Below are 27754 nucleotides of genomic sequence, written 5' to 3' on the forward strand. Positions count from 1 at the left end.
TTAGCAGTTCGAGAAAACTGAGAACCAAAGGATAAAAGTCACTCTGAGGTGCTGATTAATGGGAGGTGAACCTGGCTCCTGATTAATGGTACAGCTCATACAGTGAGTGCTTCATATCCTATTTACAAAGACCATCACTGGCAGCCCTACTCTAGTCCTTTAGCAGCTTGAGCAATAACTAAAAGACTATTTCCTTCAGATTGAAGAGGTGTTATTCGGCAGTAGTCTGTACAGTATTTGGATGAGGTGTTTAGGTTTAGAGGGTGTTTGCCAATCTACTGAGAAACGGTAATCAAGAGTGGTACTAAACTCATTTAGTGTTGCTCTACACTAAACTACATCTTTACTTAATTATTATTATCATTAATTACATAGGAATGAAAAATATTACCTGTTTATTATTGCCTGTATAAAATAAAGATAGAGAAATACTGCATATCCAATATAGGTATTAAAAACAAAATGACCTGTATTTTTTGGTACTATATGCACACTGCACATACATTATATGTTATACAGTACTGTTTCTCATATATGTATTATGTAACCAGGAGGTGGCATGTTTTTAGGTAGATCTCGATTAGTCTAAGAGACTGAATATCCTAGAGATTTAAACAAAACCCAAATAATAAAAAAAACAATGCAGAATCCAGTGTATAATCTCTATTGACAAAAATCTTACTGCACATAAACAGATCATTACAGATACATCTAATACACAATCAGATGGTTATTGGGCACAAGATATCATCTTATGTCAGGTGTCTTAGATCCAAGCAACTGGGGGTGCTTATATTTGCATTGCTAACATTGTAGGTCTCCTCAGTTGAAAGCCCTGACCTCCCAGATAACTGTCTTTCATGAAGCTCAGTTCTCTCCTTCTCCGATGTGGTCCTTTCAACTCTTCAGATGCTCTGATCTCACAGGAAGACTAGGTTCCTAGCAACAGTGCTGCATAAACAGAAGAGCAACAGATTAGAGAGACCAAAAGCAAAGCAAGGATATCACTGAACCGGACTTCATATGTGAGGAAGGTTTGGGGGTTTAATTCCTTTTGGTTCATCATTATTTTCCATTTATTAATTTGTCTGTGTTTTGTTAAACCCTTTAGGAATCTTGACACAATAGGACACTGCAGTCTGTAGACCAGTAAAACTGTTTAAAATTACATTAACACCTTTCAGTTTAAACATAATATTATAATATGGAAACAAAAAGAAAATGTAATTTATTAATTATATATATATATATATATATATATATATATATATATATATATATTTCAGCTTTTGCGCCGTTTACACTGTTATGCTGTGAAAAACTCATTATCCTCATTTGAATTCATCCATTTGTTTTATATTGTCATCTAGATATAGACAGCAGAAAAAAAGTTAATTAAAACGTTCTTTACAGGTACACAATCAAGTGAATTGTTTTTATTTATTTATTTCTAATTTGTCATTTGTTTTGAGAGATTATTATGGTAATGGCTTATAGTGTTCCAGAATTGGTTTAAATGTCAGAAGGTTAAGAATGACTTCCTCCGTCTGCACAGGACCAGTCACTACATATCAAGGTCCCTAGCTGGGTAAAGCTTCACCTCCTGTCAGAAGGATCGATAAACCCAACATGGATAGAAAATCCCAGTCAATACAGACACCAAAGGCAGCCAACTAAATCCAGTGTTATTGTTCTAGAGGAAACTCCCCTGACAGTATAAGCCCCTTGATACTCAGCATGTGAAACAGGCTGCTGCTGAGCACTTGCAGTGTCGTGTCCATAGCACACACAGTATTCGTAAGTCAACAGTACAGGGATGGATGAATATAATGATATAAAATAAAGCAGTCAGCATCCTGCTTTCCAGCTATTGAACCCTGAATAACCCCTCTGAGCTCTACTGAAACAATCCATTACTTTGTCCTTATTTATTTATGCCTTACTTATTGTTTGCCATTATTCTGAATTAGGTGAAGGAAGGAATCGTTTCCAAGCATTTATCTCCAACATTGCTGCCATGCTTTACATTTCTAAACAGTGATCTAACAGTGGAAGATCTTAATATCCCTGCTCCTTAACTGTGTATTAATCCTGCTGCTGTTTCTCCACCAGGTGTAACTTATTATGTGTTTATTTAGCAGACGCCTTTGTCCAAGGCGACATACAGAGACTAGGGTGTGTGAACTATGCATCAGCTGCAGCGTCACTTACAACAATGTCTCACCTGAAAGACGAAGCACAAGGAGGTTAAGTGACTTGCTCACACACAGTGAGTCAGTGGCTGAGCCGGGATTTGAACCGGGGACATCCTGTTTACCTCCTAGACCTTTTCTTTAACCACTGGACCACATTGATCCACTTAGTAACATTACTGTATTTAATACATTGAAAGGGCTGCAGGTTTGAGGTCTGCAAAATGAAAATGTTAATCCAATGGTATTAAGGTTTGCCAATGTTTTGATCAATTCGATTCAGGAAATCCCATCCAGAACAGAAGGAAATGCATATCCAAGCCAAGTAAATGAAACATATTTCATCCAAAGCTAATAAGATGTGATCAAGACATGAAAATTCATCTCTTTTGAATAAACAATATGATGCTGCTCCTGAATCATTTATGAAATATGCACAGTGCTTTAGGAGCTAGTGCAAATCCATCACTATGAGTAGCATTGCAGTGTGAGGTATCCTCATAACAATTAGGGGGTTTATATTGAACACTCAATTTAAAATCCATTAAAAATCTAAAATTTAAAATTTAAATCTAAAATTAAATGCATTTCCTATTGTTTAGAGTGTATGGGTTCCCCTTTAAGCTAATCTCATGATTAACTTCCATGGTTTGATTATTAAAGCAGGTAGGATTAGTGGGCATGAACAAGAAGAGGACAACAGAGAAAGCCCCAGCACATTGATCTGGATTAGGATTAATGAGAAGCCATCTTGAGACAGTGTGGTTTTGTTGAAGAAACACCAATGATGGGAGAATTTGGCCTGCTGATTCAGCGTACTGATGTTCAGACCTTAGAATGGTAAAGGAAGATGGGGGTATCCATAGAAAGATGCAAAACACCATCAGTACAAGGCTTGTGTTGTCATTACATATAAATTGTTCCTTGTATGGTTAAACTAGGAATTATTAACATGACCAACCCTGATCTGATTTTCATTTTCCATGGTTAACCCTAGTCAGACCATGCTTTGCATATGACAATACAGCCAAACCACGTTTTCATTGTCAGATCATTGAGGTTCGAAGCATGGCTGTACAGTACACCATAACTAGCGGTAGTCGTTGTTACACCACGAGTTCCCATGAAACAGTTTGCCAAATGTCTCAGCTGTTGCCTCAGTGGTAAGGTGGTCATTTTGTTCATGAATGGCTGCTCTGCTGCTATTAGTCAGGTCAGTGTAATTTGGTATGTCGATGCTTGTGTTACTGTGGCTGCATACAACATATTTTGTATTGTTTCACCTCTTGTTTCTGTATGTGAAGATGCCTGAGGTTAGAGAAGGCAGAGTATTCAAATACATATTATGCACCTCACATCAGCAAAGCAAACATGCAGGATCATTATGGCAAGCTGTCTGTAAAACAGAGACACTTAAACTCATTCGAGGCTAGACTTTCATATGTCATTTATCGTATCGTGTTATAAAAGATGTATGGATAAATAGACACATTTTAAAACAAGAAGGAAATATGGATTACATAACTACATAATATTACATAATATAATAAAGAAACAGCTATAGTTTATTTTAAGCTACAAATAAAAGCCTCTCACAGGTGTTGATTTCCAATATACAATTTAGCAGTAATTTGCAAGTTAGAAATGAATGCTTTATTCTACCAGTTCACATTTTTTAAGATTTTATGAAATATTTAATTATGTTTTATATTATCATAAAGTGAGATACAGCAGCAGCCTTTAGTCTTATCTTTTACACACACTTGTAATAACTAGTTAATACACACTTTCAAGTCCTTTACATATTGGTTTGCGTTTTATGTTCAAATACCAGGACTTACTCTTTTTTTTTTAACTATTAATTGCTAAAATATTTCTAGAGTAGTTTCAAGCAATATCTTGAATCACTCTGGTTCAAACCGTTCATATCCTGTCAAGGCAAGTACTAAATGGGTCCATAGAGGACTGAGGCCCACATCGCAAAACCTTGTACAGGTCAACACTGAAAACATGTGTTTGCTGATTAGATTTGGAAATACAAACTTGTACTTTTATTGATAATAACGCTCCAACTTAAAAAAAAAAATTGTATTACCGGTTTGTAAAAACCATAATGACTTTAAATCCAGCCCTTCTACAGTATACAGATTAGTCAGACAATAATGCATGCATGCAGGCAAATTTCAAGTCAGACCTCAGCCATTTGGAAAGAGTGAGCACAGAACATTCTGTCTAGATAGATTACACATTTCCATACCTTGTGTCAACAAGCAGGCAAGACAAGAACAATTCATGGTAAGGGTTTCCATAACCTGTCTTTAAGTTTAAGTGTATGTGTGTTAGCATGTGGTGGTATTTATTTTTGTGTAATACAGCTTCCAGATTCAGGCACACTTAAAATCAGGATGTTTTAAGCACTAGTTGTTAATATTGTTCAAGGAATCTATACTTGACAAGTACATTTCAAATACAGATTCCACCTTGTGAACATGCATGCTTATAGTATAAAAATGTCTACTTCAGTAGTCTAGACCATAAACCATAAACCCGACCAACAGAAAATCCCATAAAAAATAGAGGTTTGTTTAACTGTGCTTATAAAACAAGCTTCTATTTGTTAAGCTTATTATACAGAAACTTTTCTAATAACATGGTTCCAGGGCTCATTGCTTATTTATATGAAGCAAACCTCATTTTATCTTTGCAGTGAGTCGATATCTTTCTGGCAAATGACCATGCTGACTATTAGGGATTTTTTCCTGTCTCAGGCTGTACTAAATTGAGAAAATGGTCTTGAAAGCAAGCTATTATACTTAGATTCTGACTTTCTAGCTTAGGGCATTGATTTAAAAGTAAGCTGAGTTCACTTGACTTTTTAAAAAAAAATACATTTCATTACTACAAAAATAACAGCTGATAGCTAAATCCGATGGTGGAAGGCACATTAAGTCAGATCAGAATGCTTGGCTAATGTCACTGTGAAAAAAGGCTTATATCATACAGGTGGAAGTAAGTCCTAAAATCCATGGGCCTTGTGCAAGCATCTACAGCATGTTACACCTTAATTGACTTCTGGCTTCCTAATTACTTATTTAATATATCTCTTTGCTTTTTATTTAATTATTCACTACAGCCATCAATTTTTCCCAGTTCTGCTTGCCTAACTTATTTCCAGGATAGTTAACCTCTGATGTTACACTTGAGTGGTATTTTATAATATGTTTTAATCTCCTATTCTTTAGTTAATCTGCAGCCGCTTGACAGTTCCCTTTAATTACATTAACTTGTAATAAAAAAAAATGAAAATTGAAATACGCCATGAGTGAATGCATGTACTCACCTACAACAAGAAGAGTATCCTTTAGGACTGGGGTCTGCAACTTCTCCGTCCCTTTTATAGATTGATCAATAACATCTCTTCAGTTATGCCATTTTACTCCAAGTATGGGGATTAGATCTGCTATCTATGAGAGGGTTTCATTAATTCATTAGTGACCAGCACTGACTGAAAGCTGGTGGATAATGCATTGTGGACTGTACCTAAAGCACTATCCACCTTTCTGATCTTAGTACTAAGTTCTGTCACATTCAATAGATTATTGTTGAATGTTTTGGACCACTGTACCAGTAGGCATCTCTGTGCTCACCACAATGTCAGAACAATGCTGTTCAAAGGTTAACACCCAGTCGCCTCTACTGGGGGACATACTGTATAGTGTAAGAGCACAACAGGGATGAATTACAGCAAGTATTGACATATGTTCTAGTATACAAATAAATGTAACAAAGGGGTTGGTTTGATAAAGGAACTTAGATCCTGTCAGAGAGGGGAAAAGGAACCACCTGGATTTTTAAATAAATAGGGGAAGCCATGTTCTGTCGGGAGAAAAATAAAACCGCTTGTGGCAATGAACCAATCTGTGAAATCAGTTCCTATTGTCAGTAGTTTGTAAACAGTTCCTCCGTTCGTTCAGGTAAAATCTGATAGAGCTCCAAGCATATATAAGCACTTACAGTACCAGTTAACATTTAAACAGCAATATCAAAAGCAAAAACAAAAATGCTCGTTCTGCAAGTTTATGTGAGAAGAATTCCACTTTGTATAGCTTGGCTGAACAGGCATTTACTTACGCTAAGATAAAAACTGCAGTTAAAAGCAAACACGTTTCCCATAGTCAGTCCCTATGGGAGCTTGTGAAGAAGAGACAGACTGAAGTGCTGCAAGTTACAACAGGTTAGCAAAAGAACGTCTCTTTTGTGAGTCTCCAGCAATAAACCTTCACATTATAGAGAAACAATAAAGGATTCATTCACCCGGGCTTCAAAAGACAAAAGTAAAAATTCACATTTTCTGAGTGTAGATTGTAAATATTTTGTTCAAACATTACACACCATTTCTTGACTTAAATACTGGATACTGAAATTTGCACTGTAAAGGAAGGTGCTAGTGATGATTGGCGATGAAAATTAGAAGCAGGTAGAATATATTTTAATGGCATCATTTCAGATAAAGTAGCAAGACATTTCAAAACATGTTATGGGCAATGTAATATAATAATGCACTGTACAATATACAATAACAAGGAACTAACATAGCTATCTTCCCAAACTAAGGTAGTTCATGAATGCTTCTGTACAGTACCTTAAGGGTATCAAATGAAAGAAAGGTGTTCAGCAGCACTAGGCTTTCTTCCATTGAACTCTGTGTATCTCAGTACTGAGACTTGTAGATGAAGGCAATCCCAGTAAGCAGCACACATGTTATGGATAACCATTTTGTGTGCTTTAAAACAGCACTGTCTCATTAAAACCTTTACCTACTGTAAGGAACCATTTATTCCCAATACCGCAGGTCTGATACTTCATACAGTTCCCTTTGAAGCCATTGTAACAATCCTGTCATTCATCTGTAGAACATGTGCATTCTGCATATGTACTGCATCTTATTGTTGATGCTTGCTTCTGGACAGACAATTATCAAAAAATAGCTGGAGGTTAAGGGATTCAAATCTATCAATCGGCTTGCCAACCACATTGAGTTGCTTTACAATAGTCTACTTTAGAACGCTGATGTCATTGTAACATTGCTTTCTTCTCATTATCCCATTGCCTTATTAATCAGCAATGGTCTGGCGTCTTCCTCCACTGGAAATGAAAATGCACCAAGGCTGTGAGCTCTTATTTCTATTATTGCAGCTGCCACATGCAGTTTACGTCAACAGCATAACAGCATCTATAGCAATAATGATGGTGGATGTCAATACCATTGTGCTGTTATGCTATCATTTTTAAATGCTGTTTTCAAGGGAAGCATTATTGCCAATTTCTATAAAATACAGTGAAAAATAATCTTGGCAGTCAGACACATTGTGAAGCACTCAGGGTTACATGACAACAGTTTGAGTAAAATCTCCCAGATTTAATAGTTTTGTATGACAATTTTTAAGCAAATCTTCAGTTAAAAAAAAAATATATATATATATATATATATATATATATACACTGAGACATACACTTATCATACTTTGTGTGCAATCTGTATTATATTTAATAGTTATCATGCAAGGAAATCATTACTGTGTCAAAGCAATGAGGCATTTTTGTAAATGTTTATATCTATTTCAACTGTGTTTATTATAGTTGTCATTATTCTTCAACAGTTTATTAGGATACCCTAGTATATACCTGATACTTTATTGAAATGTTAATACTGATATAAAAGTGTGTGCTTTTAAATTATTTAAGTGTACATTTTCTTTACATAAAAAACAACAACAATATAAATAGACCAAGACAAATTGCCAAGTTTCCAGGCACCTATTAGAAATTAAAGGTTTTCTAAATTAGCTCATTTGTCCAATAAAGCCCCATCCTGCAGTCATGTGGTTTATAGTTTGGGAATAGAACACATGGCAGCCAGGTGGGCAGCAGTTTGGGGCATGCATGCATGGCAGCTGAGCTGATATATATAGCAGTTTAGGACATGAATGCACGATTGAGATCGGCAGTCTAACAGCAGTCTGCAATTGAAGCACCTGGATGCTGGGTGAACTGGCCTGCCTTTCTCACAGTCTGATTGGCAAGGCTCAGAAACGTGTATTGAGCATCTCTTTCTGAATACAAATGGAAACAATTGAAATTGTTTTAAGCTTATCTCAAGAATCTTCTAGTTATTGATCTGAACAGCTGTTCTCATTCCATTCAAATCATGTGACATTATGACCTTTCTACTAATAATTGCAAACACCATAAAATAATGAGGTAAAGGCACCTCTCAGACCAGTTAAGTCAAATTCTAAACTCACATACTCTGTAAAAACACATCTCAACAGCAAGTTGCTCCTAATGGTTGAAATACATTGTTCAAATGCAGTACAGTGGTAGCAAAAGAAAAGAAAACAAAAAAACAGAAAAGGCATACACATTGCATTTAATATTTGTTGCTTAGAGACTCTAAAATTGCTGTTAGTTGCAGTTCGTTGTCTGTATTACAAAGTATATGTCTGGGATGTATTGTGTCTATTTGAATTATTTAATTTCCCTCTATCCCTTCTTTCTTAAAGCAGTGGAAGCAGTCAAGGGGAAGAGAATGCATCAGGATAAGACAAACCCCTGAAAAAGCACCAAGCACAGAACCTTCCTTTTTAAGGGCTCTAATAACAATGTATTAACTCCAACATGGAACACATGATTCTATTGTTTTTTATTCTCAAGTCATGCATTCTCTGTATGCAGGCTGGTCAAATGTGAGAGCTAAAAGAAAGTTCAAAGGTCGAGAATGTTCAGCTTCATTAGGTATTTCTAATGCTGCTGTTTTCTTCTTGTCCCGCAGAAATTATAATACCAATTATAAATGAACATGCTAATTATAATACAGGCAATCTGTTTCACAGCTGGTAAGTCAAATGTGTACAGAACAAAGCAGCCCTGGTTTTGTAATTCCCTGTGTAGACAATGAAAAGGTCACAACCGTAATAATGATTTTAAAATCCGTCATGGGATTTGTTACCCCAAAATACTTGAATGCACAAAAGAAAAGGCCGAAGTTAGCGTTCACAAATAAGAAAAAAAACACCATTTTATTTTGATGTTAAACATGGTGATGCAACCTGCAACGAATGCAACAGGAAAGAAAAGCCAAGGGATTGTTTACCAGTTCAGTCGGAGGGTAAGACAACAGGCAAAGATTTGTATCATCCCAGAAGGAAAAAAATAATACTGTACTTAAATGCCAATAACCCTGGCACACTTTGACTGTTAAATGTCAGCAAAACCTCAGACATTTAGAAGATTTTGATCCCAATGGAGATCGAGACTTCAAGGTTTTGCTTAGAAGGGTGATTTCAGGTTTAAAGGATCACTGGATTTAATGATCAATTCACAAAATATATCTGTACCCTTATAAAAGTGCACAGCAATATACTGTACCGTGGTAAAAAAAAAAATACCACTGTGAAATCAGTGCTGACAAGCATAGTGCAATGTAAGTGTTTTTTTTTTATAAAGTGGTCATGTATTATCATTGACCGATGAGGTATATTTATTTCCATCTTTGGATATCCACTGTTTCAAAGTTGTGGTTTAGGAAAGCACTATTGATCAAATACCTCAATTGAAAGTAATACAATTACCCTCTTCAGTTTCTCCCATACCCTTCTCTGTGGTGAGCTATTACCAGGCAAGAGATGTAGCTTCTAATGGATCCTTGGGGAAGGCTTACAGAGGGCTATGCATAAATAACACATGATTTTTAAGGCTGAAATGACATCCACTTAATCAAGTTAAAGTGTTCATAGTATATACATTATACTATAGGAGTTACCTACAAAAAACTGTAGAAACTGGTATACACAAATATATAATAACTACTTATACACCACCCTCAGCATGACGTTATTAAGGCATTTCTAAATTGATACATAAACTGCATTTCATGAATTAACCTCAAGAAAAAATTCAGTGAGAATATATATATATATATATATATATATATATATATATATATATATATATATATATATATATATTATTCTCAGTGAATTTTACCAGTATGTAAATGTATTTGTGATTATAAACTATGTAGGAAATTTGAGCATGGTATAGCTTCTGGCCATAGGGGGTGCAAGAAGCTATATCACATAAATGATGTAAAATATGCATCAAATGCCCCACCGCCAAGCACCACAGACCAGCATAGGCTTTAAATATATTGGTATGGCAAGGTTTAATAGGGGTTACTTTCTTCCTTCCTAGCTTAAGTGGTGATGATATGTGAACCAAAATGCATTTCAATTCCCCCACTGCTGACATAAGTGTTTGTGACAGGGTTCAGTTCATCACAATGAATTCCTTGTCAAATGTCTATAGTCTGCCCCTTGAAACTGCATCTACTTTCTTTTATACATATTTACCAGCAGTTAATATTAGATTTCAGAAAATAATAGATTCAATAATATTTGTGCCATACCAGCTCCCCACGAATCTTGCAGATATAAGAGAAACAGAATCATGCAAGAATGGTTCAGTTACGTTTGCTCACCTCTAATTCAATTATATTCTCTGGAAGCTGCCAACTTACATTAAAAGTGCATTCAAAAATGAGAAATTACAAAACCATTGGGAAAGGGAAAAGGAAAGGTATCAGACTCAATCAAAAATACAGCATCACTTTAAGAACCATGTTCTTTTCCCCCTGTCCTATAGTACTTTTTAACCCAACTTAGACACACCCCTGCATTTACAAATTAGCAGAAACTAAATTCATTTTAAAACATATGCACAAAGTGTCTAGGAAGTTTTTTTCTACTGCAGTTTTTGCGATTTTATTTTCACCTAAATTAGCCAGCAAGTAATGGACATGGGGTTAAAAACTTAAAAGATAAAATGCATATACCTGCCACTTAGCCTTAGCAATATTTCCTTTTCAAATGTAAAGCAGCTTGACTCTTCATAATACATCAGCAAACTGCTTGGCGGAATGGGCATATAAATCTACCACTCTCAAAGATGCTATACATGTATTACATTTACTATTAATTTATTGTAGTATATGTTTTACTTTCAAAACAATTTATCCTATTGCAATTACTTAGCAAAGTACTGTATCAATTACTTAGCAAAGCACAAGTAAGTTATTATAGTACTTCGTTTGCACGGATATAACTTGCAGTACACTATGTTTTATATTAAAATATGTATTTATTTATTTATTTATTTATGCATTAAAATATGTATCCAGGATACAATACAATTTACAACTGCCAAAAAGATTACCCTACTTACCCTGTATGATTTTCTAGTTGCTGGAATCATGGGATAGATGCATGTTCATGTGACTGTGGAGACACACACATAGCGTGTTACTTGGAACAGCTACCCTTCTAACCGCTATACACTGCGCAACCGGGTAACAATTTAATATCACATCATCGATGTAATATTGTATCTATTATATCTAAGTGAATAAACATAAGTGAAAGAGAAAAAAACAACATCTATGTATTTCCATGGTATATGTATTTACGGTTACGTTATTGCTTACAGTATTAAATGTCCAGACAGAAATTCCAGGCTTTAGGACCCTGTTATAGGTGCAACCAGGATTTCCCCTTTGGGCTGCGGGAGGGACAGATGACGCATGCGCCCGCTTTACTATCACTAGATTCCGATCGCTGGAACAAACGGACTAGGATGAAATGTAACAAAACAGGCGACAACACTGTACCTGCTTAAAGGAGCCGCTGTCGTAGTGAAACATCAAATCTACTGAGCGAGTAAGTAAAGAAAACACTTTCCAAGTGGGATTGTTGAAGGAAAACCACAAAACTGAGCGGAAAAACTAAATAAAACTACATCTGAACAAGTGTGGACTCTTGACGTTAATGAAACCAAAGGAAGCAGGAGTCAGAATAGGATAGGATTGCATAGGATCGACCCAGGGGGATCAAATAGCAAACATGTTATTATAGAAGAGGAAGAGAAAACATGAAAACTGGAAACATATGCGAATGAAAGCGCCTGAAGTGGACCAGCGGATTACCATGGCTTTTTATTTTTATTGTGGAGGATTGTTTGAAAATAAGTAAAGTTTGCAGCGTTTGATTGTGGAATTGTGTTTCTATGAAACAGCTGATTTTAGCTGTGCCTGTTTCTGCTGGCGGGGCCATCTGTTTTTTTATTCATTTCTAATCACCATGTCCAAAGTGATACAAAAGAAAAACCACTGGACCACCAAAGTTCACGACTGTACGGTTTGCAAAGACGCTGAAGGAGAGCTGAATGTGGGCTTGCTCGGCGGGGCGGAGAATGGAGAGTTTCCTTATGTTGGAGAGGTTAACGAGGATAATGTGGTTTACAAAGACGGGAAATTAACAGAAGGAGACTTGATCCTGGAAGTGGAGGGGCTTGCCGTGTCCGGATTACCCCTCTATGATGTGTTGACAGTGATCAAGAACTGCAAAGGTCCCGTCAGGTTGAAGTGTGTCAGACAAGGTAGGTGATGCAAGCAGTCGACACCCGACATGGTGATGTAAGTCCCATCCACAGCACACACATCCAATCCTCTTTCATGTTTTGCCTCACTGAACTGCTGTTCGATACAGCCAGAGGGACTGGAGCCAGCGGGCAAAGTGCATTAGAGAGAACGAGCGAAGGATTTTAGATAAAAATGAACGATAAAATATTTACAGCTAAGGCGTATCTAGTGAGACTATGTATCGTTGTCTCTTGCTGATGTATACAATAAATCTACTGTTCATACTGTTCTAAAATGTGAAACTTTATTTTGTTGATTGGTTCAAAATAATTATATGTTACGTGTGGTAAGTATTGTTTAACTTGGAAATGACACACACACAGCCAGTTCAGGAGTTTCCTCAAACGGAACGTGACATTCATTTAAACCCATAGATATAATGCACTGTTAATGGTAAATTCTGTATTATCTTCAAATGTTCTTTCTATACCCCTGCTCATGGTTTGTGTTTATGATTAAGTCACTTAACCATCTATTGGCAACCTTGCTCATAAGCCTGACATTACTTAGCTGATGCATTTACAGCATTCAGCGAGTTGCATGTCCCTCATGTTTTGTATTAGATCTGTTGTTTCCCCACAAGGAAGGATGCAAATCGAATACAACACACTCACATGTAAACAGGATTTGTAATGAGGAAGACGTATGACAGTAGGCCATTGGGCCAGTAATCCAGTCTTTGTTCCTGTCTGGCACTGCAGAGTAGTGTTGTGATCAACCAAAACCTCTTCAATTTGTTACAGTTATTACATACAGTTATTACATTTTTTTTAAAGCAGATTATACATCTAAGAAGCTAGTGTGAATAGACAGTTTATGGAAAAAGCACAAAAGCAGCTCAAGAGGTCCTTCAGGGGTTTCTTTCACAAGTATTTCAGTGGCACTGAAGCAACTGCTTTTGCCATTAACCAGTGATTTGTTTTGAAAATCTTTTCAATGTTCTTTTGGTTACAACATTTGGCTTTCATTATGTCATCAAACTGGTAACTGAAGTAAACAAAAATGATATTGGAATACCATATCAATTGATAGTCATATCAGTATTTGACAGAAGACTGCAGTACTTTACACAACCCAGAGTCAGTTGTCATTAACCTGGTACTAAATACACATGTTTAGAAAGCTGGCACCCATTTTGAGCATTACACTGCAAGTAATTATGACTGTGCAATCACATGGCAGCCACATTTCATTATAATGGGGACAATCTAAAAATGGGATTCAAAACGTGGGGTGGGGGGGAGTGTGTTAGCAAGAGTGTCCTTACTCTTCCAATTTAGTTTTCTTTTATAGTACTTAATAAATTGGCAAATAATAAAAAGAAAACACAGACAGACTTTAAGTCAAACAAGTATTTCAGAAATTGGATTCAGTTGACGTTGAATGTGATCACTTGGGGTCTCGGTACATAGTCATATGATAAAGAAACTCAAAAGTTGTAATACAAGTTAAATGGGAGTATGTGCTGTATTCATAATCAGTTTTTTTTCTTCTCCTGAGGTGTATAATAGCAGTTGCTTTTGCTGTTGAACTATATCTCATACCCTCAAACTGTCAGTCAGCTGGAGTGCTCAGTGTGCAGATGCTTTGGTCTTACTATATATATATATATATATATATATATATATATATATATATATATATATATATATATATATATATATATATACATATATACATATACATATATATATATATATATATATATATACATATATACATATACATACATATATATATATATACATACATACATAGAGAGAGAAGATGAGGCTGCTAAATCGAAATGACGAATGCTGTGTATTGCCAGCACTTGGATAGACAAACTACCAGCATCAGCATTTCTCTTCCTATGCTTCAGTAGAGCCCATATATTTACCTGCAATGAAAAGAGACTGATAATTGAGATTGTATTGTTTCTTAATTGGCTGCTTTTTGTATTCAGTGGTCCTCCTTGTAAGGAATCCTAATACAATCTCTTCTAGTGGATTTACAAACATATCGTTAACTTGTTTTCTGCTTGTTTTGAGCGGCTGACTTTTTTATCTGTTCAGTTTAACATTTTACTGGTAATAACATATTCTGATACGGTATTTGCCATGTCAGTGAAAGAGGAACTCAAGAGAATAACTGACTTTACAGAGCCAAAATGATGTCTGAAAAAAGTATGTACAGTAACAACAGTGTGTGTTTACCCTTCCACGACAGGTCATTTATTTTACTTTGTTTTAATGTCACCAAGTATGGTTGAGCACACTATTGAATTTATAATGTGCAAGACATTAACTTTCTGCCCTTCCTAATCCTGTTTTGAAACATTTTCTGAGAAAGTGTAATTGGTTAGACATAGCGTACGTCATGCTTAAAATCTGGAACAGAGGAAAAATGTAATGTCATGTTATTTCTGCTGGGGTGAGTTCCAGCACACATGCACTGTTGGGCTTCAGTGTCGAGCCTCACTAGTATCAGCTAAGTATTCTGAGAACACTATGTGACACTGATTCAATTATGGGCTGAACTTTGTTCATATTTTTTTTGTAGATTCTCTCTTTTGTTTTGCTGTAATGTTTGAGGGTTCTAGATTCAGAATGGTAAGAAAGCACGGTTGACACGTTTGGCTGTTTAGTTATCGAATCAACTGTTATGTTTTACACAAACCGTAGAATCCCATGGTTTCGGTTCAGGGTATGTTGAATCGTACTTCAAGCTTTGTTAATTGCATGCCACAATGCAGACAATGAGCTTTTACATACAGCGCGTTCTCCATTGATTTGTATTGGTTTATTCTGTGTGTGTCTTAATGAAGTTTGCTAATCCATGACTGAAAAGGCAGACGGGTCCTGAAGAGGTTTCTCTCTACAGTGTAACCTCTCAGTTTTGTCTTGTGGCAGCCATATTTAGGTGCACTTGCTTATTGTGGAGATGTCAAACTGCCATTTAAACACCTGACTTTCTTATTGGGCATGCTTTTATTAAACTCTGAAGATGGTTAAAAAAAATTATTAAACTTAAAAGAACTACTGATCTTGAGAACATGTTGTAACACCTCCCAATGTATTCCTAATTGAGTTGGAGATTCCCAGACTGTTCCCACATTCTGTCTGTTTCCATGGCAGTCACCCAGGCTCCTTGCGGTACACAAGCACACAATTCTCACATTTCAAAGTGTACATCGCAAGGGAACCTATTTGGATTTTCCACATTTTCTTCTTAGGATGTGTTGAAAATTCTCTTTCACCAGAAATGTAATTTCATACAGTAATGTTAGGTGGAAAATGTAAAATAGTTGTAATAAAATAAATTGTGATACTACCTTCATTTTTTTAACCTAAATTAAATAAGTAATGCCTTAATATTACAACATGGGGGAGAATGGGGCCCAAAACTACTTTTCAGCCTTTCTATTTTCAATCCCCTATTTACAACAAGGAAATACAAAAATGGAATAAAACAAATGCCACCATATTCACTCTGTATTTACTGTTGCTGTATAACTCAACTCGTATTTGTAATCTAAGGTAGCAACCCAAATGCCCGCATCTGCCAATGTGAACAAACATGCTAGAAAGACTTGATCTATCTATCTATCTATCTATCTATCTATCTATCTATCTATCTATATCAGCCATGTATACACAGTGTTACTGTCATAGACAGAAAATGGAACTTGAAACAAAACGTCTGAAAGAGTTCAGCTGGCTTGCTTCGCTGTCTCCCCTGGCATTATCCTCCCTTTGTATTTATCAAACCAGGTTGCTGAGGAAGTGGAAAAACAATGAAGCACATTGCTTAGCAGGGATTACTTGTCTTTACAGTAGGCAAGGCAGTCATGCTGTGTAAACACCAAGCAATATTACACTCCTAGCCAGTGGTGTAGTAGTAAATATAAAAGTGGGTAAACGCCCCTGTTTGGTGGAGTTGAACAGATAGATTAAACAGTTAAACATGAACAGATACATTGTTATTGGCCCTCAGCCAACCAGAGCCACCCATACAGTCCTTTACCGTTTCAGATGCTGTTCACCTGAACAGCCACAGAGCAGACGCTGCGCTTCACTGAACAGTTCTGTGAGCATCCTTTCATGGGCTAGGATGAAGGCTGCTAGCACCGCCCTGCAGGTCCAGTGTGCCTAACAACATAACATTAACAGAACATAAACAACCAGTCATACTCGCTCACACACACACGCACACACACACTCAGAACACACAGTCCAGTGGCCACGCCCCTTCTGCTCACGCCACAGTTCTAACTGAGCATGTTCAGCTGTCAGTCTAGCACCCAGCAACACAACACAGACACTCACTGTTAAAATATCTTGTCTTTAATCCAGGATTTGCATATCGCAGGAGAGCAGAAATGAGTAAACTCCGTATCCCTTATATGAGAAGTGGGTAAACGCTATATTGCCAAATTAAAAGTGGGTAAACGCCGTTTACCTGTGTATACCCTCGACTACACCACTGCTCCTAGCCTCGTATAGATCTTTGGGATTGCATTTGTTTATAATCCTATGCATATTTATAACCTTTCAGGTACTGAGCAATTATTGTAGAATGATATAATAATATTTAGTTTTTACTGCAAAGATGGATGATAAGTTCTATTTCCCACAAGAAATCACAGAGGCTTTTTAAATACCCAGAGCAAACATAATGGTCCCAGTTGAAGCAGTCAGGAGCAATTCCATGCATAAACAATGCATTTTATACTGAAGCTGAACAAAAAAAAAAAAAAAAAAAAAACATGCTGAGATGAAATCAGCTGTCAAATTGAACATTATATTAAGACATTACGGTACCTCGAGGGGAGATCTTTAATGTGATGCTCACATTGTAGGCAGATTGTAATAATAACCCCCTCGTTGCTTGCTTTTCGGCTTTCTTTAGAACTCTGTGGCCCATTTTGATCCTTAGGGTATGTTCACTTTTTATATGTGTGTTGCACAAAATAAAAATAGTTCAAATTGAATTTTGAAGATGAACCATCCATTCAGCTTTGTAAACAGCAGCTACAGACACACATACTATACAGCTTCTGGAATCTGGAAACAAATTATCATTAGCCAGTAAATTCCGTCAACTTTGTTTCCTTATTGAATACATTTATTTGGTGTCCTAGTCCCGTTTCTTTTAAGCCAGTGATGTAAGATTGTGTACTTGGGAGACTTTTTTCCAGTACCTTTTAATTATAATCTTACACATGCCCTTGGGCCTCATTACGTGCTGTACATCTCATTACATCCAAGGTTTTGTGGTCCCCTGCCCCGCTTGGTCCGACTGCACAGTTCCAGATTTTAAAATAATATAAAACCTGAGGATGTAGAAATTCCTCTTGGTCCTGGATTAAGTACATATTCAAGCACTGTGTTTTACCAAATAGCACTGCAGTGCAGATATGGAGGTGCAATCAATCTTTTACTATACTCTGCAACACAATTGTGATGAAACATGCTCAAGAAATGGTGTTGTGAATATCAGTCTGGGATGTCTGTATGTCACATGTAGGCCCATTCTAGTGATTTACTTGTTTAAATAATGTCAAGGTGCTGGTTTAAAGAAGAGCCAGCCTAGTTACAGGAGTTTGTGTTTAGATTGCACCGCTCTGTAAATCATTTTGCCAGGCTGATGGGAGCAGCAGCTTCCCATTCAAAGCGCAAGCTACCTCCCGCGTTCTCTGTCTTGCAGATGGATGGATATCTGCTTTTCTATCACCATGGCGCACTGCAGGAAGCTCTGGTGTCATACTAGAAAATGTCTCTGCAATTCTGCAGGAATGCACATCTGTCAAGGAAAAGCTCTTTTACAATTTGCCATCAAAATGGTATTCGTTAATGCAATTCAGCATTGTAAGAAAGTAACAGCCCCTTGGAGAGTTGAAGAGTTTAATGTTTTTGTTCTATATTAAAGGGTACATAAGGACCTTTTTATTTTATTGTGTTGCATGTTCCCGTGTGATGCTACAACTATTTACGTAAGGTGTGTGTATTTTTTATAAATCAGTGTAATTGTGTGACATGTGTGGTTTACTGTGTGCAATTATGTTGCCTTTTGATCCCACCTACAGTTTATTAAATATATATTTTTAATGCAGAGGTCATAAAGTGTATACGCTGCTACAGGAACTCTTTTGAGTCATATCCCCAATTCCCAGGATTGCTTATATAACACAGAAAGAACACACCCCCAGCCCCCCCCCCCATACCTTGATGGCATGACTCCTTACCCTTAGCCTTCAGTGTATTGTGACCCCAGATCTGATGCCAACCTGGTTCTGCCTAAACAGGTTTGTTGACAGAGCAGTGGAAAAAAAAAGAGCTGAATATGGCCTTGTAACTGCTGTGTGTCACAGGCCCTGTTGTGTCATGTGTTTACACAGCTAGTAACTCTGCTACAGGGGGCTGTGAAACATTCCCCATTATGACAGTGTGCATGTATAATATTTACCTGGCAATGTGACACACGCAGGGTTTTATTTATTTTTTTTGTCATTTTATAACACTTTATTTATTAATTAATTTGTGCTGTATGCAGTATAAGTAGATACCAACGATTGTTCAGTGAAGGCCAGTGAAAGTTACAGTTGAAATTAGAGGGAACTCTCTTTTACTGTCAGACCTTTTATCTGTAAACTGTTAAGTACAGTTTTGTCATTCAATTAGCAAAAAATTTTTTTGTCATCTAACAAATACTAAGCACATTTCCCTAAACCCTTTTTAGTGTGCAGCTTGGCTAAAGGGGGTTTATCAGTGACCGTTTGATAAACATCACAGACATGGCAAACAAAAAGCTTCTCAGTGGGTCAGAACAGTACAATTGAAAAAATACAAGGTTTATTGTCGGTAGTCCTGTATGTGAGGGATTGCATATGTTTCAACAATTGTTAATCGCAACACGCGCACTGCAGTTATATTATCTGCAGTTCAGCTCCAAGTAACAAAATGAAATAGCTTAATTTTATGAGCCCTGTTTTGAAGCGAGTGCAAAGGAACATTTTAATTCAGGATTAGAATGGTTGTAACAGTACACAAACTAGCAGTAAACTATGCTCAACACATTTCACTGCTCTTGCAGCGCAGTAAAGCTCTCATTGTAGTGCACGAAGTATACCGTTATTAGGATTTCTTTTTACATGGGCATTTGAGTGTATGTAATAGCAGCCTTCTTGCAGTAATGTAAGGCCTTAACTCAGTGATTAAATCCTTTGGCCATTCCCGTATTCCTCTTCATACAAGTTAAAACAATATGCATCTTTCTCTGGGAGGTCAAAATATATTTTTCTGTAATAAAATGTTAAATGTTAGTAAAGTTGTTCTGATGATGATACAGTAAAGACTATCCTGGTTGTATCTTGGAATAGTTATAACTTTTAGCAGGCTGTAATGACATGTGAGAAAGTTAATGTAGCTGTTTTTAAAAGTTAGCAAATAATTAGTTCTTATTTCTGTTACATTTTGTTTTAAAAACAATTAAACAAACAAAAATGATGTAGCTCAAAATTAAAAACAAACAAACAAACAAAAAAAAAAAACAAGTGTGTATGGCAGGGTTCCAGTTTCAGTAAGAAAACCAAAGCTGTTACAATACTTCTGCATTGTCAAAACCATCTTGTTGAGCAACATGTTAGTACACCCTATTAAGTTAATTAAGTTCAGGCGTTATAGGTGTACTTTATTCTAACATTTGCCCTTCAGTACATTGTTGTTGGTAGAAGCCCAAGATGATGCAGAGTGCACTGAATTCCTAACATTGTTTAAAAAGGTGAAGCAATTTTTCTGGAATTACAGCAATGCACACTGTAGATTCTTCATTTCAGTTGCAGTGTAGGTTTAGTAACTAATCCTTAATCAAGTTCTGTTTTACAAGTTCTGCAGTTTTAACCGTGCTGACTTTACTCTTATCTGTTTTAAATAAATAAATCAAATAGAAGAGCATTAACCCATTAAAGCCTGCTGTTAAAGCCTTTGTATTATTTAAATGGACACATTCCTAATCCCATTAGACAGTTTTAAACAAAGAAAAAAGGAATTTGCAGGCATGAATCTCCCAGCTGATTAATGGTAGCTCAGTCTTTTGAGATTCGTTTGTGGATAGTTCTAAGGTTCTAGACTTTTAAAATGTTTTACTATGGGAGGAATGTCTTCAGTTTATTTATTTAAAAAGGCATGCATTCTTCTTTTGAAACAATCACTGCTTTTAATAAAAGACTTGGACCTGGTACCAAGGGGAAGAGGAAAAACAAACTAACAATCAAAACCACAAACTCTGCTGAGAGTATTATACTGTGCCTGCCCCAGCAGCTGGCGTCTGTTTCAGTATAGTTGACAGCACCCGAATGGAAATGTACATTGTGCATATATACTATTTCATGTAATACATGCTTTGGATTCATGCTACTGCTAATTACCTTCTTTGTAATTCATTTCTTTATGTTTTGAGTTCTACGTGTCCAGGTGAAATAAGCAAGGTGTTGTCAATCTAAAACAGTGTTTTAGTGTCAGCGGCCAAAACATATTTATTTTATTTCTAGACAGTGTGCTTGTGAAGGTTGAATCCAAAGTAATTGGATAAACTGGCATCTGTTTATATAATGGAGAGACTGTTATATTACACTTGCTAAGTCACAGCTATTGTGAAGGCAAGCCTTTGGATAGTGACTTGACCTGCTGTCCAAAAACTTTACAGACAGAGTTACTGTCTGTAAAAAGACACATCACTGCCAGAGAATGCACTTCTGTTTTGTTTTCATGTGGGGATACGGTACATCACAAAACAATAGACCTCGCTGTCTCTCCACAGACTCCAGTACTGAGGCAGGTGAGTAATAAAGTGTGAGCAACAAATGTTCCCTTGCTTTCAAAAGTTACCAGGCCAGTCAAACTGTAATAACACTGGCTAGGAATGAAAAATCCTGAAGGAGTCTACTTGACGGTACAGATGATCTATAGTCGAACCACTGAAACACAAAAACAAGAAATAAAATACCGTACACTGGAGAAAACAGTTACATGTGTATGCTAGTGTAGGAGTAAGAAAAAACCAAACCTTTGTATTTTTAAAAAGCCCACCACTTGTAAAAATGTATCCCTTATGGCCTGTAAATGGAGGACTTTAAATGAAGCCAGGCTGTTTTTTTATTGAGAGTATTGATTTTAATTATCTGAAAGAAGGGAGGTTTAACAAACACGGGAACCTCATTTAATATAAGGTGGTGACAGCATAATATACAGAATATTATTTATTGTTGAATTCACATATTGCAGTGATCTGGCACCTGGCTGCATTTCGTTTAGTTTGCTTTCTGTTTATTTGGCTGACATTTGTCCACTATGAATGGTCACATTGCTAAAGTCAAGTAAACCTTTTGGATTACAGTGAGTGATAAGTGGCTCCTGCCTGCGTTGCTGTTATGCACTGTATTAGCAGTTGTGTTTTGTCATATTGTAAACTTAGCGACTGCTTTTTAGCCTTCAAAATAAATGTAATTGTTTACAAAGATGTTCCTCTTTAACCAAATAATGTTGTTTTGTTGTTAATTTCAATGCACTGGCTAGTCACAAATCTATGGTAAAAGTCATTTCTGTAATAGTGTTAATCCACATTATCCACATTCCTAGAAATAACAGCATTATAACCATACTATTAATGTTGCATTATATCCCAGTGCTGGTTTAAATCAGTTGTATAAGATAAGAGTGTGCAAGCTGATAATTTAATTCTGTGAATCTCATTGTGTGAAAAAATGTAAGACCTTAAGAATGGCATCGAAGAAGCTGAGGAAAACTGGTGCAGTAATTCACAGGAATTTCAAATAATACCTGTCTGCTAAGAAGCAGATAAGAAGAAATCAGCATTTTTATTATTTTGTCTTTCTGGTGTGGGGCTAAAGAATGGCTGCTATATCTCTGAAAACCATGATGGATTTAATGTCCTATAACTTACTTAATTTGATTCTAAAAGCTGAAGAATTAAACAGCATGCTGGGGAGATACTTTGTACTTCCTGTGACCTTTATAAAGTATATTGCTTTACACTTCCTTGTTTTTTCACTTGACGTTTAAGTACTTTGACATTCTTGTTCATTAGAAAAAGGTTTATAAATAAGTGTTGAAACTAGTAAAAAAGACCATATCGTCCAATTTGAAATCCTTGTATGAAACTAAAGGTTTGTCTTAAAACTCAATTGGAAACAAACCCAGACAGTGTGCAACCTGCAGTTGGAGAGGATACACAAAGCCAGGGGAAGGTGTGTCCTTTTCTCACAGCTAATTGTGGAACCGTGATAAAATGCAGGCCTCAGGTGGTGCAGTATGGTGTATTCTGAGGAATGTTTTGCGTCACTCTTTTGCAAAGAGAATAACATAACCTTGAATGACTGACCTTTTGTATAGCAACCTGTAATCACTGTTTTTACTGACTGTTTCAATGATTAATGGCAGCTGTTTATCAGTATCTCAGAAGTGTATTTTAACGCAGTTAAAAACATGATTACACTGAATAAAAAGATTCCTGGAAGTGTACATATATAGTTCACTGAATTGAGATTATAGTTCACTGAATTGAGATTAACCATAGTCTGTATATTTACATGTTGATATACTGCTACTGTAAATACTATTTTTGCATTTTTGCAAGGTGACATATGGTTTGGTACAATGCAGTTCTGGCTGAGGTATTTTATACACCTGTTACCCAAGTTGTACCTGTTGAGCCTGTTTGACAGAAACTAGCATAGTTTTAATGCACCTGCTTTTGCTTGGAAAGGGCAGGCCTATACTAGGAAGGTGTCATTGGAAAGGTATGTGGTTTATGTAGATAAACTCTGGAGTTTCAGGAAATGCAAACAAGTGTTTTATTCATGAGTCACTTGTGTTTTTCTTAAAGCGGTAGTGAAATATTTAGTGAAATAGAAGTCAGGAGCGCTAGAAACCAAAGAGGCTTTCATGTTGCACAAGTTAAAGCATATTCTGATGGCTTGATAAAACAATGTTGGCATTTTTTTTTCCTTTTAAGTTATAACCGAGTGTGAATTTAAGCATTTGAAGTTGATTAGCTGAGCAATATTGTGCCAACTGTAATGGGATGAACCAGCTTGTGAAGGCCTAGTCTAGTCCTCTTAGTCCATTATGCTGTGTTACCACAGGAAAGGCAGTAAGAAGCTGTTCTCACATTCCAGAAAGTTATGTGTCGAAAGTAGAGTTGGTGCATTGCCAGGGCTGAACCTTTGAGGTTGATGTTGCAGGTGTTGTTCCGTGACTTTACCAAAGGCTAAAAATATAACCTAACCTAAAATGACCGAACTCACTGGAAGACAGGTTTTTTTTGTGGCATTCAAATAAGCATATATAATCGCTTACATAAATGTGTTTACAGCCCGTATAAAGTTCAGTTCTCACGTTCTCATCTCCTTTGCCTGGCATATCCTGTTGTATTATACAGTAGAATTCTGGCATAAATGAGAGATTTCCTCACGGCTCTAATTGTTTGTTTTTCTAAAACAGGAACAGTGACTCACAGATTCCAGGTTATCAAAATTATATAATTTAAGAGAAATCTCTGGATCCATGAGATAAGCCCCTTGTACTTATTTGTCTTTCCATTTTTTTTTTCAAGTGATGTAGGCCTTCAGAAATCTATTGAGAAGTAAAAAAATAAAAAAAAGGAAAAAAGGAAAGAATTTTGAATTGGTACGTAACTTTGTTTTAGTTTGTGTCAAAAATTAGGTTTCCACTCTCCACCCTTTTCAGTTGTTATTATTATTATTATTATTTATTTCTTAGCAGACGCCCTTATCCAGGGCGACTTACAATTGTTACAAGATATCACATTATTTCACATTATACAGATATCACATTATTTTTACATACAATTACCCATTTATACAGTTGGGTTTTTACTGGAGCAATCTAGGTAAAGTACCTTGCTCAAGGGTACAACAGCAGTGTCCCCCACTGGGGATTGAACCCACAACCCTCCGGTCAAGAGTCCAGAGCCCTAACCACTACTCCACACCCTGCCCAGTTAGGGTTTAGTATCATCTACACCAGTGTAAAATTATTGCTGTAAACAAACTGACCTCCCCATTTTGTGGCATATTGATCTGTGGAAGTATCAATGATTCAGACAGTCCCTCTTGGTGTAACACCTGCTTTATCTGGGGTCAACAGCTTCAGAGAATTTGTATTGACTTAATGTGATCTGCCAAGGAATATTCTCCTCCAGAATTTAGTTGATGTTCTTTGAGTGCAACTACTGAAATTAAATTAATCTGAAATGTAACATCTAGATATTTTATTGTTTGTACACTATCCAACCTAATGCAATGAGCTTTCAAGCCTATCATTTTATAGACTATGATTGTTCAGAAAGTGTGCCCAGCTCAAATTAGAGAAAATAAAAATAATGGTTCTATTTCCATTACTTGCAATTTATAAATTGGGGTCAGACTATGATTATGTGGATTCCATTTTATTTATTTTGTTAGTGTTTCATTAAATTGTTGCTTGTTTTCCTCTGTTTTGTTTGGAAGTTACAGAGACTCGCTTTACATGCACTTCCTATTGGGAGTCGACAGCCATTTTGGTTTGTAAAAGCACGCAATATCTGGCGCAGCTGGGTGTGATACCCTGAGAAAGAGCACTGTAATTGCAAACGGGAAGCTGTTTTTAAAATAATATAAATTAAACAAAAGAAATAACAGAATGCCATAAACATAGTTACATATCAGTTTATAGGGTGGGGTAGACTGACTATGCTTAAAATAGTTTGCAGTCATGGCATTTTACTGGTACATAATACTATAGGTCTTTTAAGTCATCCTAAATTGCAGTTCATTAAGAAGAAAGCTGTATACCTTTTTTGTTAACCATTGACTTTGGGCCAAGTATAGGAAAGACAATACTTGGTCTTTGCTACTAGATAAAAAGGTTAGAAACTCACACTAGTCTTTTATTTAAATGGTTTGGAGCAATCGTGCCTCTGCTAAATAAACTGCTACTCCCCTATACCGTACCTGCATGAAAAACTCACAGTAAACATACAGTAGACTCAGGTGAGACATATTCATACTGTGGTCAGTGCGATCAGTTCACATTTAGCAGGGCCTGATTTCTGAAATGTCTGGCACCACATTATTTCAATAGTATGCCTAAACAAAGGAAACCAGGACATTATCTACATTCTTGGACAGAGCGGAGGGTAAACAGAGCAGTGCAGTTGAGATCCTGAGGCTAAGGATGAAACCCAGAACAGCCGTCTTTCAATCGTCTATCCAAATGAAAGCTCAATTTTACAACAATGGCACTGTTAGGTTTCAAATACCGAGTGGTTCTAAACCGTGAACCGAAAACTAGCTGGGGCACGGATTTGAGCTGTGTTTGGTTGCATGTCCAAGTTGATTGCATACAAATATTAAAGCAACTGCAATTCTGATCAATATATTTCAGGAAGACTATTAGTAATTGGAGACTGGGTGACTGTAAATATTGAGTTTGTTCTAAGGGCTACATGGTGTTCTGTAAGCATAGGTTGTACTTTTTTTTTCAGCTGCAATCCTATTCTCCATTAGATATTAACATTTTTGTTGTGCCTCAGGGTCTGGAAGGAAATGAGAATGTGAGAAATTTTTTAAAGAGACAAGAAGCTACAGGTATAAACATAATTAAACATTTATGAACTATGAAGAGCAGTGAAATAAAATGTACACTTAAAAACCAGGTTTTGTCAGAGAGTCAAACTTATTTTGGTACATATAGCATCATAGAAATGATTAGAACCACTCGATCAAATGGAATATAGGAGTTGCATTGAGCTTTACTTAACAATCAATCAATCTTTATTTTATATAGCGCCTTTCATAGTGGACCACCAACAGGTTTCTCTAGAATTGCTTTCTGTGTGTAAAACCACAACACAAAAATGGCCCAGTGTTGCCAGCAGAACCTGTGGTCATTGAATTGATATAAGGATGTTGTGGTTGTGTGATCCAGATGATTTTAGCTGTTTTGATTTGATTAAAAAATATACTGAATAATTTAAAGTCCTTTTTTTTTTTTCAATGAAGCCCTGAAGGTAATAGCTGCATTTCATTTTTAAGCTTCAACATCACATTAATATTTCCTTAATCTGGAGTTACTTATTCACATAAATATGAAGCCTAATGGCTGGGTGGTGGTGGATCCAAAAACACTGCTTGTATTTAATACTCCATTCACTGAACTCCAGAAACAACGTGCATAAGTGTAGCTCTGTGCTGTGCTCTTCTGTTAGAACCTGGACCTCTGTTAGCACTCAGCAGGCATTGAGTTTAACAAGAGCTCCATTCCTTAATTATGACAGTGGTGTTGCAGTTTTCTGATATCAAAAGTTGAGGGAAGCTTGTCATGAAGCAAATTTTTTTTTTTCTTTCTGTATTTTGAGAATACACAAGCAGCAATGCCTCCTTTGACAGCTATGTGAACCATGAAAAGACTGAATAACATCAGAGTTCAGAATCAGCAGGAACTGGAATTTATTTTGATAGTCTGATATGATTACTTCTGTCTCCCTTTGTGTAATTTTGATAGGCTTTGTGTTTTAAGATCAGCCTATTAGATGCTACTATTGGGGGAAGATTAGACAAGATGTATCTGGAATTCTAAACTGTGTAGGCAGTCATTATCATATTTTTTTCAGAATAATGATCCAGTTGTTATCTGTTGCTTTAGAATGTTTTCAAGACAACTCATAAGGTCTGCATTCCTATTAAAGTCGATTTATGTGTCGGCGCAAAAATATCATTGGGACTCAAACCTTGTGCACAAGACCATGGATATTACCTCCATATTTTATATTGACTTTGCTGACAGTTCCTGGAGGCACTCATCTGTGTTCAATGAAGGATATATTTCAGATATTGGTAAACCAGTAAGAGACAGTTATATGGATTAGAAAAACTATGAACCAGACTGTTATGTTTTCAGCATTTGCAGTTTTAATTCCTCCAATACTTTCTTTTTTCTCTAAGTGATTATTTGAGGTTTTTCTACAG

The 27754-nt window shown here is 36.3% G+C and overlaps 1 protein-coding gene across 17 annotated transcripts in view; it reads left to right on the forward strand.

The window, feature by feature from the left end:
* Nucleotides 1–11776: 11776 nt before the first annotated feature.
* LOC117413987 (membrane-associated guanylate kinase, WW and PDZ domain-containing protein 1-like) overlaps nucleotides 11777–27754 on the forward strand; it is a 130411-nt gene continuing 114433 nt past the window's right edge. For 14 of the 17 annotated variants that reach the window (XM_058999652.1, XM_058999658.1, XM_058999656.1 and 11 more), the window contains exon 1: nucleotides 11779–12683. In XM_058999652.1, the coding sequence (XP_058855635.1) occupies nucleotides 12386–12683 (298 nt within the window). In that variant the 5' untranslated portion in view covers nucleotides 11779–12385. Of the gene's footprint in view, nucleotides 12684–27754 lie in introns of all 17 variants that reach the window. The other 3 variants (XM_058999665.1, XM_058999668.1, XM_058999667.1) reach the window with 2 other exon arrangements.

Source organism: Acipenser ruthenus, chromosome 25, assembly GCF_902713425.1.
Source record: "Acipenser ruthenus chromosome 25, fAciRut3.2 maternal haplotype, whole genome shotgun sequence".
Taxonomy (NCBI): domain Eukaryota; kingdom Metazoa; phylum Chordata; class Actinopteri; order Acipenseriformes; family Acipenseridae; genus Acipenser; species Acipenser ruthenus.